Raw genomic sequence first — 16,331 nt, 5'->3', positions numbered from 1 at the left:
CCTCACTCTCAGACGAAGGCTGACGCGTAGGGTTGGGCCAGCAAACTTGATTTACTCTGTCCATACTTGGTGAGGAGAGTGGGGGGTATGTATTTCTGGATTTATATTTCGCTGCAATGTATGTAACGTCTTTGAGTGAATTACAGCCAGGGGTGTGACACTGTGGGATTGAAGGGCATGGGGGATGACAGGAGAAAGGAGTGCGATGAATTAAACTCCCTGAGTGAGCAGAGTCAAAGGGGTTTGCACTGGGCATTGCAACAGTGGCTGCTCATGGCACTGCCTGCTGCCTACAAACTTCAGCATTATGCACGTGTGAGCATGGGTCTTTGCAGCGCATGAGTCTTTTAACAGATCATCTTTTAAAGGATTAGTGTCTGATAACTTCAATGGCTGTATGGGGATATAGCATGTGTCACTTGCACTCTGTGTTAATGCATCTGTCTCTTCCCCCAGAAAGAATGGGTTGTTTTGTCTTCCATTTGTTTCTTTTGTTTAAATATTCTGTTTTTATTCCCATTTCATCTACGGCAGTCAGTGACATGAAAGGGTTGGAATGGCTGGTCATTTCTCCAAACATGTGTTTACTTTCAGTGGCAAGGCGTTGACTGGAGGCTGCCATCTTGGATACTTTATCAGTGAAGGGGAAACCGGCACTTTTATGCTAATTCCTATGGTTTATTTCACCGGTTATTGTCACTATATGCTCACCACTCTTCTCAGTCCCTTCCTTGTCACCAGCGTTAACCATTCCTGATTGTCCCTTTTCTGACCGTGGTCAGAAAACCAGGGCCGACGTTATGAGGTAAACGATGTCGGCCCTTTCAGCCTCTGCTTTGAGGTATGCAGAGGAGGTTGATGACTTTAAAGACCTGTGGCTGGAGCAGGGAGCTGATGTGTACCTTTTACCAACATTTGAAACACTGTCAAGTGGACCAATATAATCAATGATCGGTCATCTGTAGTGCAGCATTGTCAACTTCGTCATCATCATCATCATCATCATCATCATTATCACGTTTGCATTGCTCTTTAGTGTCAAGCAACCACTCTTTAATCCTTTTAATTATTTCTGCATTGCTGCGTCAAACCCTTTTTGTTTCGACATTTCCTCCTTCGCAATGATTTCAATAATTCATGCAACTCTTTTGTTGCCCGAATCATTTTTAGAAAAGTATCATATATGATCTGTACCTCGGACACATTTTTTTTTAAAGCATCAGTTGCTCAACTTCTGATGTGATATTTTTTCTTCCAAAGATTTAACCGTGAGTTTAACTGGTCTTTTACCAAGTTCATTCTCCGTTTCTCTTTGACAGGTGCATTCAAATCCACGTTACTCATTTCAATAATGATTTAAACTCAAGGGTTTATTTTAGAATTGAAGCAGGATTTACCTGTATCCTGATTGTGAGAAGCCCAATCTCTTCCACACCGCTTGATAACAATCCTACCGTTATTCTTCGATGTTGCTTTAGCCCACTTTAATTTAGCAGCGTCCAATTTCTCCTGTCGGCGTACACTAAGTGGAATCAGCTGGAGCGCTGTGCGACTGCCTACCCAACATACGCGTGATCCGTCCATTAAAGCGTAGTTTTTAAACTTTTGTAGTGGCGATCGTACAGAAAAAAAAGGCATTTGAGGGAATTTTAAGTCGTCTCCAACGCGTAATGGTGCAAAAAATAAAAAAAATAAATCAGGTCTGCCATGGCAAGCGATTAATACTTTATTTTATGCAGAAAAAAACTAGTAAAACTACTTACAAAACACTGCTGCTTGCATTACTGATGTGAATTGAGCTCATACGTGTGCAAAAATCAGTAAACACGATGCTAACTTCGGGACTTGACAAAATCCATCACGATAATACACACGCATGCGTCCACGGTTAAAAAACTGTGGCTTCCCATATCGTTATTCCCCTCACACTATTCACCTGTGACTTCCTCATTTAGCGTTCCGTAGCCACTGTGACTTCCTGCCTATGCCCCGTACTGTGCAGGTGGAAGAGCGTCACCCCTATACAACTTACCACTGACAAAAACACAAATCAAAATTGGCTAGCTAGCTTTTTCAATTTACCCTGGAGAGATCTGAAGAGCCTTTAACCAGAGAACTCATCAATCTACCGGAGTTTAAAATTCCAATACAAAGAAAGGGGAGGGAAACGGACATTGGCGAAAGACATACATCTGGCGGCATTCCTGCAGAACCGGAGCAATCATGGAAGTGGAACATCGAGAATATAGACTACTATACTCTCAGCTCAATTCAATTGTTTTTACTTGAAGAAAAATATATTCAGGACTGAATTCTTACTGTCACCTTAAGGAATATTAAAAACCTTGTCACTAAATTTAATCTGAAGTTTTGCAAGATTGTTGGATATCAACATTGTTGTCTGCTTATAAGGTTGGTAAGATGAACACATGTTGCATAGAGGATAACATTTCCTTGTGGTCGTGGCTGCTGAAAGTATCCAGAAGATAAGAAGCTCACAGTTCAGCTTTTATCTGCTTCAGTGTTATCAAAGTTACATCATCATTGCATGGCAATGAACACAACATACTTTCAACAAGGTTACAGTTCAATGAAAACTGTTGACAGTGTGTCCTATGAGTATCAGATTGTTTCTGGAAAGAGGTTGGTGTTGAATTTTGTCCATGTCAGTTGCGAGCAGCAAAAATAATTCCAATGAAACATGAAAATGTTTGTTTTTGTAATTTTAATATGTTTTACAAACTGGCATTATTGTAAGGTTTATAGAATTTGTAGGGAATGGTCTAAAACACTAGTGTGATCTTTTAATAAGCAGCAGATTTCTGTTTATCAGGATGTATTACAGTAGTATTAAGACAGTGTATCTAAAGCTGTACTTACCGTGGAAATTCCATTGCATCCTGGCAGCCTGTGGGGGTGACAGTGACACAGTAAGTTACTTGTACCTTCCTGCAGCCACAGACAGCTGTAACCTTGCTCTGTCATCATCACAAGGACCCAGACACATTTAGGTGAGCTCAAACAGTGTTTAGTGTTTGTCCAAAATGTATTATTTACATTATTTACAATGGACAACTATCAAGGCTGTAACTTGAATATAAAGGACAACTCTGATGAAACATTGACCAAAAGTATAGAACAGCACTGCCTCACACTGTAGGAAGCTGCTTAAAATTATGTGTTCGTGCCTGAACACAGCTTACCAAACCAACCAGCGTCTAGTGTGAGGCAACTGCCAGCTACATGGGTGGTTTAGGTGTGTGTGATAAAACAACAATGGGGACATGATAGACAGATCCAATCCCCTGCCTGTTTTTTTTTTTTTAAAGTGCCTGCCCTTTTCCAAACAGTTTCTAATGATGGCTTTTCAAAAGGTTCTGTGTAACAAAGGTTAGCAATGCAAGCCTATAAACGCAAAAGTATATCAATGAATAAGTGAATAAGTGAGTGAGTGAGTGGGTGTTGGTGTTTCCCCACTGGCTGTTGCTCTTTGGAAATCCATACCACTGACAGCCCTTATTGAACAACACACTTTTGTTTTCGCCCCCAGTTTTCATAAGCGGAACTCAAAGATCTAAGACTTTTGTCCACAAAAGGCTTATTTCTCTCCAATATTGTGCAAAACAAATCTGTCTAAATCTGTGTTAAGCACTATTCCTTTGCAGAGATAATCCATCCACCTCACAGGTGTGGCATATCAAGATGCTGATTAGACGTGATTATAGCATCCAGCAACTTTGCACAGCCATTGAAGAGGAGTGGGCCACAATCAACTATCAACAGATCCCCCCCAATACAGTAAAACTGCACATTTTAGAGTGGCCTTTTATTGTGGCCAGCCTTAGGCACACCTGTTCTATAATCATACTGTCTAATCAGCATCTTGATACGCCACACCTGTGAGGTGGGTGGATTTAGACAGATTTGAAAAATATTTGAGAGAAATAGGCCTTTTGTGCACATAGAAAAACTCTTAGATCTTTGAGTTCTGCTCGTGGAAATGGGGGCAAAAAAGAAAGTGTTGCATTTATAAATGTTTTCAGGATAATATTGATAAACCAACTTCACTGGTTCTTTTTAATGTTTTGGTGTGATTCATTATCATGCTTCAGCATCTCCTCTGCTCTCTGCGTCAGGGCTGAGGCAGGTCAAGGCTTACTCTTTACTGCCACTATGTTTTACACAAGCACAACACACTAGCTGGGCTAGGGTCCTTAGCAACCATGCTAACAGTATTACTAATTATGCCAACTGATGCTGTCAGAACTTTTTTCTTTTGTATTGATATTTTGACAGGACAACAGATGTTTCAGAATGCCATGACATTTCATTCACAATTGTGTTCCTGGCCCCCAATTTTCTTTTTAAATAATACTAAACAGTAGTATTCTATTCTATTATCCTTTAGACTAGGACTATTTACTAGAATTGTGGATTAATAGAAATCGGACTACTACACAAATACTTTCCCACCTCTTCCCTTACATTAACTTGGGCCGCAACTCAGCCATACAATTTCAAATAAGACACAGCTGTGGACAATACAGAACGGACACTAAAAGAACAGGAATACCAACCAATAAATAATAAAATAAACAAAACAAAATTAAATTAAACATGCCTTGAGATTGTCTGCCACGTTAATGAGGATAAAGCTATTAGACGTTGTTAGTGTATATGAAGTCTGAGTTTATAGTGACAGATGGAGGGCAGCTTACGTTAGCATTGGCTGTTTCCATGAAGCTACCAGCTGAGCTCTTATAACTCACAAAACGGTTAGGAAACAAGAACAAGCTAATTCATGATAACATTAGCATTTTGACTTAGAGAATGTACATTTTTATTTTATTCCCAATCCTTTTCATTCCCAGCCTGTCACTCCTCTATACTACTCAGTCAGTAGCTTCTGGGTCCTAAAATGCCACAATGTCTTACATTGTTCACTCAAATTCACATCACGACCGTAGTCTCTATAGTTACAAACAGGCTAAAATAGGAGGAATGACTGGTACTAACTGGTCTCTGTGTTCTTCATTCTAACCAGATTTCACTAGAATAATATTTATTTAATTTCCATTAAGAGATTAAAAATAAAAATAAATCATTATTGTCCTGTCCTGAGTTTAATCTTTTTTTTTTTTTTTTTTTTTTTAATAATCTTTTTGGAAATAATTTATCACACTGACCAGACATGGTCCAACCACATACAGGACTAGGTTTCGACCTAGTTTTGTTTAATAGGGCACAGGCTGAGCAGCCAAAAGTCACACTCAAAGTACTTAATTTAAAAGTGTTACTCAATGAATTCTTAGGACAGAAAACATTTAATTATTCATTTTGCAAAGGTCTTAATTCAAAGCGCAAACAGAAGAGCTTCCCTTTCTTACTGAGACTATCTCCACGGTTACATATTTCATGTGTACATGGGATGATCCCCCTAATCAATCGTTATAATTTCTACATTAAGAATTGAAAGAAAAAAATGCAGTAAGTAATTCAATAAATTTTAGCTGCCTGGGTCAACTGTATTTGCTTTTATCTTTACTTAAAGTTGTCATCCATAAGATTTTCATCTAGCTAAACCTGTCGTAATGTTTTTGCTCCTTGCTCTTTTTGAAGTTCAGTTTGGCTCAGCACTATTAGCCATGTTGTGTCCGCTCATAATGTTCCGCCACACTCAGCGAATAAGGGGAAAGCGGTGCTGCCCGCTCTTCCTCTGCCTCAACTTAAACTGCTGAGGCTGTTTGACATTCTTCCACAATGGCTAGTAGGGTGTTTGTGTCACATTAGTTAGATGCCTGCCGCCACTTGGGCATAAGTGCATTAACTTTACCCGGGCTGGGCGTGCACAACTAACAGCTGTACTCATTTGACTGCTAAACAGTGCTAGAAAACATTGTGCCTCCCCGATAGCCTCGGTGAGTAATCATGATAGCTGCATTAGCAGTGTTGACGGGCATCGTGCTGTCATTCAGTCTTCTCCTCACTTGCAAGTCCCAATAGCGCACCCGCGATTACAACTTACTGCCAAAGCTGAGGCTAGAAACGGTCTCAAATCGGACAACAACTTTAAAACTATGGTGACTACAATTTCACAACATGACCTCAGCTTATATTCTGTCAAAGTACAAGGTGAATTTATAAGAAAACTTCTCCACTGCCAACGAGGAAGACGGCTTCACACAAAAATTGAGCCTTTAATAAAAAGGATTCTCACAGCTCTGTCATAGTGGTGCTAATTCAAGGCATGTTCCTTTTTCTTCAGAAGTTGCCTGTCTTGCTGTGGAACAGTCATTTAACCAATCCCTTAATTTCCCTCCATTCCTGATTTCACTCCAAAACCAAAGGCCCTAAAGAGTAGACACATTTCTATGCTCTAAGTTTATTTTATGATCGGTCTCCTCCCACCAACAGCATGTCCCCTTGATTGTGACTCAGATATATTATCACTTCATTTCAACCTTTTGAGCCAACAATGTTCAACAGCATTCTGCATGGTTTAAATAAATCATCTTTTATGACCTTGCTCTGTCCTACTGGTACTTTAAGTTCTGCCACAATGGGTTATAGTGGGCCGGAATGATACGGAAGTGCATTTCAGCCATAGAGAACCTCACAGCACAAGTTGGTCTCATATGCAAGGCCCGGAACCACCACTGGCAGTCTTCTAACCCCCTGGCACATGATGCAAGCGTACATCATGTACTACATACCTGTACATTGCACACTATATCTCCTGAATTTTTTTGAACATTTCTCATCATCTTTGCACATCTTGCATTAAACCATAACACCTTCTTTGTTTGTATACTTTGTTTGGTTTTTGCACCAAGGCAAATTCCTAGTGTTACTTACTTGGTAATACAATCTTTTCTGATTCTGATTCTATTACAAGTAACTGTGCTGATCACTTGTGTACTGTATTTGTGAGAAAAAAAACAAGTGTCTGTTTACTAACAGAGACCAGCTGGCTGTCTGAGGTCAGTCTGACAGTTGAAGGCCATTTAAACAGTATTGTCTTGCTCTATTTATAACTTACTCATACTCACTGGCTGCATTTCACCAGACAGCTAAAACAAAAATTAAGATGAGACACAGGGAGAGCAGAGGAGAAGAGCATCTTCTTACACACTCTACTTCACTGCCTGTTTATTTTTTTGTTTTTATATTGTCTATTCCTTCTATTAAGACAGTTATATCTAAAGCAAAACATAACACAATCCATGAAATCCATGCATTGTCTATGAATCACTTCTGTTTTTTATTTCAATTTAATTTGAAAAAAATATATCGTAAAATTAGACTAGTCTGATTAATCTAGTTTAGTCCCATAGTCCTAATGGTTAAGTGAATTGTCACTCTGTATGTTCACAATGAATATACCAAATACTTCTATTTACATATATAAAATACTAAGTAGGACTGTGTATCGCTGTTAGAAAAATTATGATTACATTCTACTGTCTTTGTTAATATTTAAATTGTTCGCATATAACACCATATTGTAATGATTGCACGCTCACAAGATAACATAGAGCCATTGGCCATTTTGTCTGGAGCTTGAGAGCAGAATATACACTCCCTGACCAGATAGAGGAGACGTCATTGACTCTGACCAGATAACAACAATGTAATGTAATTAAATTAACAATGGCCTATCCATATCATTTTAAATTAAAAAAGATCAATCAAAGGAACTTTTCAATTTTCCTATGTTCTTCCTATAATTTTTCTATCTATCATTAAGTTTTACTAAGCACATTACTAGATAAAACACCCAAATGATATATTCAACATTCAAAGCAAGATCATTTTGTTGTTATTAATATATTTTCCTCTGAAAGTAGTGTAGTAAAAAAAACAAATAAAACTTAATAACCCGTCTTTGTGTGAACTGTTGCACTCTGATTGGTATATAACCAGTAAGTGACTGTAGTAGTAACAGTACTGTAGTAGTAACAGTACTGAAGTGAATTACAAGTTTAAGTAGCACAAAAAAAGAATATTCAAGAAGAGTACAAGTTCCTCAAATTTGTAGTAAAAACCTGTCAACATGTGCAGACCCAACCCAACAATGTGTTAGTGTCATGGGTTGGGGTCTTGTTGGGATTATTTTTTCCTTTTTTTTGCCTCCTTGTGTTTGTTTCTTAGTTTTCTCCCGGGGACCTGTTGCACAAAAGTAGAATAAAGATATCCAGGATAAATGAAAAAGTGCAGCTTGACTTAGTGTGATCCTCTCATTGCGGCTTAATCGGTTGCACGTTTGCCGAGCCAGGATGAACAGGCGAAGCTATGTCGAGCCAGGTGGAGATAGCTGGGAGAAGTGCACGTTCACGGCTTTCTTAAATAGACCACGGTATCGATCACAGATTTACTGATGCAGAGATGGAGAAGACGCATGCGCCACATGTTTCACCCAATGAGCAGCAGCTTCTAACGGAAAGTAACGAGGAGGGGAAGAATATGCAAAAAGGGAAATACAGCTGTTGTCAAACGGAGAGAAAAAGCCCAACATAGCGGACCACTGAATGTGTGAGGGTGTAAACATATTAACTTAGCCTATAGTCACTCCACATTTTTACAAAGTTGTAGGCTACACTGTGTTTTACTTGCTTTAAATATGCTAGTTTCATGTTTCTGTTTTTATGTGATAAATGTGCTGGTTTTACTGTAAAGTGTCTTTGACTAGCCTACCATGTAAAGCACTATATAAATAAAATTTATTATTATTTAGCCTTTGCCTTAAAAGTGAGCAGAGAGAATAATGTTCCTGGGGGAATGGACCCTAATGACTAGGCTTAATTTCAAACCCTTATTCACAACGTGAGAACATGTTTTACAACCATGTGCGCAAATCTCTGTAAGCTATGTCTAATTCTTTGTACAATTAATGTTCATACAGAACAATCAGAAAGGGACAACAACTAGAAAAAGAAGTAAGTGACTTCAATACATGCTGTGAGCATTTGTAAACAATATTCATGTTTTTTATTCTTCTGAAGAGTGACAGCACCAAAATAAAAAGATGAAGAAGCATTGTGGTGTTCCCGGTGTGACAAATGTAAACTACACTAGATACATTCAGTATATAGACCACGTTATTGGTCCAGGGATGGGAGACTAATTGAGAAGGTTAAGAAACCAACGTAAGCTATAATAAAAAACATTAGGTCTACATATTAAGGAGTAACACAAACTGTCCGTTATGAGAGATTACAACAATAGAGACAAGTAGGCTAATGCATGATAATAAAAATAAAGCAGAACACATGCAGAAGACGACGGAATAACTGTTAAACACGTTTATTTTGGATCAGAGCCGCAGCTGATTTGACACACGAGACTCCAGGATTAATTTTAGCCTGGCTGTTAACCTGCTCTGGACCAGGCTAGCCACAAAGAATAAATCTCCATGGTTACTTGGCTGGGCTTAATTCAATCTGGTTTTGTGCAACCGAGTCGAAGCTAAATTCATCCAGGATAACTTGAATATCCCGGCTTAATCCCTTATCCTGGTTTCTTGCAAAAGGCCCCTGGTCTTGTGTTTGTTCTGCTTCCTGTTTTGTTTTGGTAGTATGGTTACCTGTCTTGTCTTGCTTTGCTTTGTGCCTGTCTGATTGTCCTGCCCCGCCCTAATGTGATTCACCTGATGTCTCACCTGTTCCCTGTTACCTCATTACCTCTTGTACCCGTGTTCCCTTTGTCAGATCCTTTTGCCAGTTTGCCAAGCCTGTTTGTTCCTTGTCTTTCTGTGAAATCCCGTTCCTGTGACCAGCTTTCCTGTGAGTCTCCCCTGCCTTTTTTGCCCTGTCTGTTCCTCGCCCTTTTTCTCCCTGGACCCCTTTGGATTTTGTGTTTTGGAGTTTATTGCATTTTTCCTTGGAGTTTGGACTGTTTGTGTCAAATTATCCTGCCTTTGCCTGCCAACTCTGCGTTTGGATCCTCCTTCATGCCAACCCCATAACAATTAATCTGTCTCTCAATGCTGTCTGACTTCCTGTCTGTGGCTCTCGGCTCCAAGCCCATTGGTTCCGATCAATGACAAAAAACCTTAAAAAACAAATGGTTAAAAAAAACTGATTTCCTAAAAATTCTTGTTGGGTACTATCTTGAGTGACTAATCTACATTCAATGCTCTGAGTATTTCTGGCAGCAGGACGGTGTACATGGACTGTGTTGACAAAAAGAAAAATAATCTGCTCTCAATGGTCTCTCCTCTCCAGAGGTCTCTATTAGAAATTGTAAAAGCCTCAGTGTCGTAAAAATGTATCCAGACAAGGACTTTGAATGGGCAATATTTAACTAGGAGGAAAACAATTGGAGTCACTGTGTGGGGTTGGATCAAAATCAGTGGTGTAGTGTAGCACCTATCAGATTTTAGACAACAGACCAAACTGTTCCTAAAACAATACAAGAACAAGCATGCACAACTGATTTTACTTTCAAATACAGCACACAAGTAATATTTACCACCAGAGCCTTCAAGACTTCTCCACAGGTGAGTTATGTCAAGACCGAGTGGCATGGATTGACTTAGTCAAATCATAGTCATTAGTTTGTCAAAGAGAAAGAGCCTACCTGTGGTGGACCTCATGGAGTCCTGAGGGTGTGTGTGTGTAGTCCTGCTCAGACTGAGACGCTGTGCACCACACACAGACAATAAAAGCCTCCTTCAGCGGGTGGGATAGCAACTCCTTTCCCCACAGCCATCTAGGTTAAACATTGACTGACTGGTAGAGGAAAGCTGGGTGCTGAAAGTCACACATTATGGTGGAAGAGAAAACACTGTTACAATTTAGCTGATAATGTTGCTAGCAATGGTCGGCTGTCAATACACGAGAAATGAAAATGTGTCAAACAATCTCTTAGTGGAAGTGCTGCCTAGACAAGAGATAAAAAATGCCTCTTCCCTTTTTAAAAATGTATTTGATAACAACATTGCTCACAACAGCAGGGTGCTGGGGTGAGTGCAAATTATAGCTGATCTTATCCAACCAATTAACAACCATAATAGAAGGTTGACATTACAATGGTCCAATAATTTAATCTTCAATTCTCTAAAACTGTATTGGTTCATACAAGGAGTGGGGAACTTCCGGCCTCCGGGCCATATGCCACCTGTAAGACAGTTTAATCAGGCCCGCGAGTCAATTCAGAATTGATAAAAATAACTCAAATATAAAAATATCTCTAGACAACAGTTAATTGTACATAAAATAGTCAATAATATAAAATAACAACAGAGTCAGGTTTCTGGGTGGTCCCTTCCAACTGTATACCTGTCCTGGTTACAGTGAACTTGAATGCAACAGGTACATAACACCAGTACACTTTTTTTTTTTTCCAATATATTTTATTGAATTTTCTCTTTTAAGACATTTACAAACAAACTTAACATTGTAAACACGCACTTATACACACTTGCATTCACTCACACATTCACCCTTCAAACCTGCGTTTGTTATAATATATATAAAACACTATGAAAATAAAAACTGTAGTCAAGATATCCATTTAAGACACCCATTAATGAGCTCCGCCTTCAGTCCCTATGATCCTCATATATGGCTCCCAGAGGTTCTCAAAGTCCCGGTGTTTGCCCTTCGCGATGTATGTTAGTCTTTCCAGTCCGAGTGAATTTGCAATTTCTTTCTTCCACAATCCCAGGCATGGGGCGTCCATGCTCCTCCAGCATAATGCAATAGATCTTCTGGCTTGAAGAAGTCCGTAATCGATCAATTTAGTTTTAGTCTGTGATTGTTTAAATTCCACTGGGTATATTCCTAGAACACAGATTCTAACCTCTAATGGGACTTTAACCTTAAACAATTCAGATAAACATCCAATAACCTCCCTCCAAAACTTCTGGATTTTAAGACATTCCCACAAACAATGGAGAAGAGTTCCTTTTTCAAATAAGCATTTAGTGCAAGTGTCTGGAATATCACTGGACATGTGATGAAGCCTAACTGGGGTTATATAGGTTCTCATAAGCCATTTATATTGCAGAAGTTTAAATCGTGTGTTTATCGTTTGTTTTTGCGCTTTTAAACAGGCCTGATTCCAGTCTTCCTCATCGATATCTTCAAGAGTATCGCTTCTCCAAGCCTCTAACTTATCAATTGCTGAATCCTTGGAGGAAAGCATCAACAAATTATAGAACACCGAAAGAAAACCCTTCCCTTTTGAGTCCCCAACACACACCTCTTCTATTTTTGTTAAGGGGGGGATGTCAACTATTCGTTTCAGTTTTGATGACATATTTTTCAGTTGTAAATATTTAAAAAAATGTTTTGGGGGTATTAAATACTTCTTGCATAACTGATCAAATGTAAGCAACGTGCCATTGGCATATAGGTCTTTAATTTTCTGAATGCCTTTGGTTTTCCATAGTTTAAATCCTCCATCATTTTTTCCTGGGGTGAACCTTTCGTTACCCCAAATCGGGGTGAATTGTGATAGCTCAGGTCGGTCACCTACATGTTTATGTGCTGCATGCCAAGTTATAATTGTATTTTTTAAGAAAGGGTTCTTTGTAGTTTTTTTTAGTGTCTTTATATCTGAAGAATATAGGAAGGTGTTTAAGGGGAAGTCTGGAAAAGATTTCTGTTCAATGTCTACCCAAGCTGGAGGCGCCATTGGACAAAAGTAATGAGTAGCTGATGTTAATTGGGCGGCCATATAATACCATCTGAGATTAGGGACTTGAAGTCCACCTCTCTCATAGGGCAAATAGAGTAGCTTTAGACGGAGTCTGGCTTTTCTATTACTCCAAATAAATTGATTAAATAGTTTGTCCAAACTGTCATAAAATGAATCTGACAGTGGCAATGGAAGTGTTTGAAAACAGTACAAGAATTTGGGCAAAATTGTCATTTTTAATAAATTTATTCAACCTATCATGGATATAGGCAAATTTGACCATCGATTTAACATTTCTGTGACTTTTTCCACAAGGGGGTCATAATTCGCTGCATTTATTTCATTGAGGGATGGGGTGACCTTAATGCCTAAGTATGTAAAACCTTTTGCAGTTGTTTTGAATGAAGTAACCACAATAGGACTTCTCCTTTCATCTTCATTAAGAAACACACCAGTACCCTTTTATGTCATTGCTGTTATGCAAAATTATGACAGTTGAGAAGGAAAGTAGATGCTGAATGTTGTGTTTTTTAAGAAAAAGTGACACAAACGTGAAAGGCAAGCTAATGTACTTAAAAAGCCAATGTTGGACATCATTCTGACAGAAACAGTGTGAAGCACACTAGTTTTGTGGAAGTGAACTCATAGCTAAGAAGCTGAAACCTTATTCAGAAGAAGATTTTGTAGTGTCTTGTTGCTGCTGTGGAGCTGCTAGCACTAGACAAAGTAAAACTGTTCCAGGCTGTCAGTTTATCTCGAATAACTGTTGCACAACAAATTAATGATATGGCAGACGACTGAAGGACACTGCAATAAAAAAAAATACCGCCCATCTAGCCATTTTTGTGTGGGATTACTGCTTCGTTTGACATGACTGAGGAATCTGCAGGCCATGCATGGCACAACCAAAGATGATTTGATTAAGCAAGTTGTTTTGCTACTATTTAAAAAATGAAGTGGCCTTGCCATAGATGGAGCTTCACCCATAGTTGACATTTGTTAAAAAAAAAACCTCAGTTGTCTCAGTCTGGATCCAAATTATTCAATTGTATGCAACTGTGTCACACATCAAGAGGGTCTGTGTGCACCTTCCCTTAATCTACACAGTGTGATAACTGTCCAACATAAATTTCATCAAAAGCAGAGCGCTAAACAGCCGCTAGCTCAAAGAGTAACTGTGTAATGTTTAGTCTGAGCACAGAGATCTGGTTAACCATTGTGAGGAGCAATGGCTGTGTCACACAGATATGCTGACACAGTTTTATAAACTGAGGGAAGAAGTAAAATAATTCATGGAAAATAAAGAGAAACTGGTTGATGAACTCAGTGATGGCAAGTGGCTCTGTGATTTGGCCTTTATAGTGGACATAACCAAGTACCTACTAGTACTAGCTCCGAGGTCCTAAGCAGCTTCTCAGTTCTCTGTTTTCAAACGTGAAATCACCACTGTGGCATCCGCTCCTGGAAAAGGGCAACACTGAATTGTCCTACTCGGTAAGAACAAATACCTGCTGTGACATCTGAATATGCTAGTGAGTGGGAAAAACTGCTTCAGGCATTTGCCAAGAGGTTCAGGATATGAAAAGTAAACAAAAGAAATGTACAATATGTGCTACGCTGTGTAAAGAACCATCTGATGTCCATGGCAACCTACAACACGAAACAAGCTGCATTGCAATGACGAGCTTAAAGAAAAGTACAACCTTCTAAGCATTGAGCTTCCTCTGCTTGGGTTCTATAAACTGGATGTGCGTCCCAACGATTCTCCCATTTTGAGGAAACATGCACTGAACTTTGCATCTCTGTTTGAGACAATGCTGCAGTGGAGAGGGTCAGCAGTTCATTTGGTGGACCACCTGACCTCATCCACCAAGACCACAGCAGTCATCAGAAGCAGACCAGCAGCACTTCTAGAGCCTTAGCACCTTCTACAGGGCCCCACAAAAGCACTTCCTGGTTCTGGAGCTGCAAGGCCTACAAATTTCTGAATGTTTGTTTTTTATTCTATTTTAGTAAAGACATTTAAGTTATATGTATTTATTTCTGTTTTATTAATTGCATTGTGACTAAAATAAATGCTACTAAAACAACTCATTGCAATGTTTGTCTTAGAGGACAGTTAGAAAATAAATCAAACCATAATAAAATAAATCCTAAATAAAATGTCAAAAATTGAAATGAAAGCAACAGATAACTCATTCTGACCTTAATAGATCCACAAGAGACAGCCGGCCTTAATTTCTCTCTTGCTCTGGGAAGACTGAGAAAAATGTATCCTTCTTGAATGGCTTTATTCAAATTAAAGTACAAAGCCCAGAGATAAAATGATACAGAAAATTAAAAAAAATTAAAAACGATTACAGATCTTTTTCCCTGACCCAATCACCCTCTCCCTTATACTGTGGTCCTGTGATGGGCTCATCTCTCCACCTCAAGCAGTTGCAACAGTAAAGTTCTGCTTCCATTGATGCATCGGCATTAAAAATCTAATGTCAGACAGAATAATATATCAGTTAAAAGGGACACTGTTTTCCAGTAGGGTTTTTACTTTCATACTTAAATATATTATATTATGCTGATTATACTTCTGTATTTTTTACTTATTTTGAATACATGACTACTGTACTTTTTCATAGCAAAAGATCTGAGTACTTCTTCCAGCACTGGCGCTGTGTAGAGACTATATAATGCACTGTTATGTAAGTGTGTGTTGACTGCTGAGCATTACTGAGGGTGTGTTTCATCTCTACAAGGTAAACTTACTGCAGCAGTCATTTTGTGTAGTGTAAGAAAACTTGCCAAATGTAGTAGAGAGAAATATCTTAGAGAGGCAGTCACATATCATGATGACTCTGATCCTTTTCCTTGTTATCTACTGCCACCATCAGGGGGACATTAGTCCTTCAGACTGAAATATATTTCAAATATTTGTATTGAAAGCATTTGTACAAAAGTCTTGATATTCATATGCAATATGTGAGTGCCTTTTGGAATTTTACAAGCAAAGACTGAAGAGACTGAAATACTGCGGTGCCCTGCTACGTCCTGCTACGTCCTGCTGTGCCTTGTAATACCGCACACCGTCCTGCTATGCCATGAACTACTACAAAGAACTGCTACAAACTACTAATTTTTTCTATTTTTGTTATTGCCACTCTTCATTCTAACCCCAACCGGCCCGTCAGACACCGCCTACCAAGAGCCTGGGTCTGACCGAGGTTTCTGCCTAAAAGGAAGTTTTTCCTCGCCACTGTCGCACTGTTGCTTGCTCTGGAGGAAACTATTAGAACTGTTGGGTCCTTGTAAATTCTGGAGTGTGGTCTATCTGTAAAGTGTCTTGAGATAACTCTTGTTATGAATTGATACTATAAATAAAATTGAATTGAATTGAATTGAATTGAAATCTTTATACTGGATGGATTGCCATTAAATTTGGTTAAGACAGTTGTTATTTTTAATAACTGGCAATCCCCTGACTTTTAATTTGAAATGTTCCAATATTTTGGTTTATATAATAAATATTTTCAAAACTAATGCAATTTTAAGACAGTTAACTCAGTTATTAATCTGACAAATATGCTAAATAACAGTAACTAAGAGAATATACGGATTGCAGTCTTACATTTAATGCAACAGGTTTTAATTTCACGCAATCACCAATATGACAGCAATGACAAGTCATACAGCAC

The 16,331-nt window shown here is 38.7% G+C and overlaps 1 protein-coding gene across 2 annotated transcripts in view; it reads right to left on the bottom strand.

Moving 5' to 3' along the window:
* LOC116674227 (Na(+)/H(+) exchange regulatory cofactor NHE-RF3) overlaps positions 1-10,736 on the bottom strand; it is a 44,222-nt gene extending 33,486 nt beyond the window's left edge. Inside the window, exons 1-2 of one of the 2 annotated variants that reach the window (XM_032506834.1) lie at positions 10,579-10,736; positions 2,881-2,908 (exon numbers count right to left, since the gene is read on the bottom strand). In XM_032506834.1, coding sequence (XP_032362725.1) covers positions 2,881-2,908; positions 10,579-10,594 — 44 coding nt within the window. In that variant the 5' untranslated portion in view covers positions 10,595-10,736. The remainder of the gene's footprint in view (positions 1-2,880; positions 2,909-10,578) is intronic. The other variant, XM_032506824.1, reaches the window with a different exon arrangement.
* Positions 10,737-16,331: the final 5,595 nt, after the last annotated feature.

This window comes from Etheostoma spectabile, chromosome 3, assembly GCF_008692095.1.
Source record: "Etheostoma spectabile isolate EspeVRDwgs_2016 chromosome 3, UIUC_Espe_1.0, whole genome shotgun sequence".
Taxonomy (NCBI): Eukaryota; Metazoa; Chordata; class Actinopteri; order Perciformes; family Percidae; genus Etheostoma; species Etheostoma spectabile.
The sequence above is the reverse complement of the archived record's forward strand: the minus strand, read 5'-3'. Positions and strand labels throughout refer to the sequence as shown.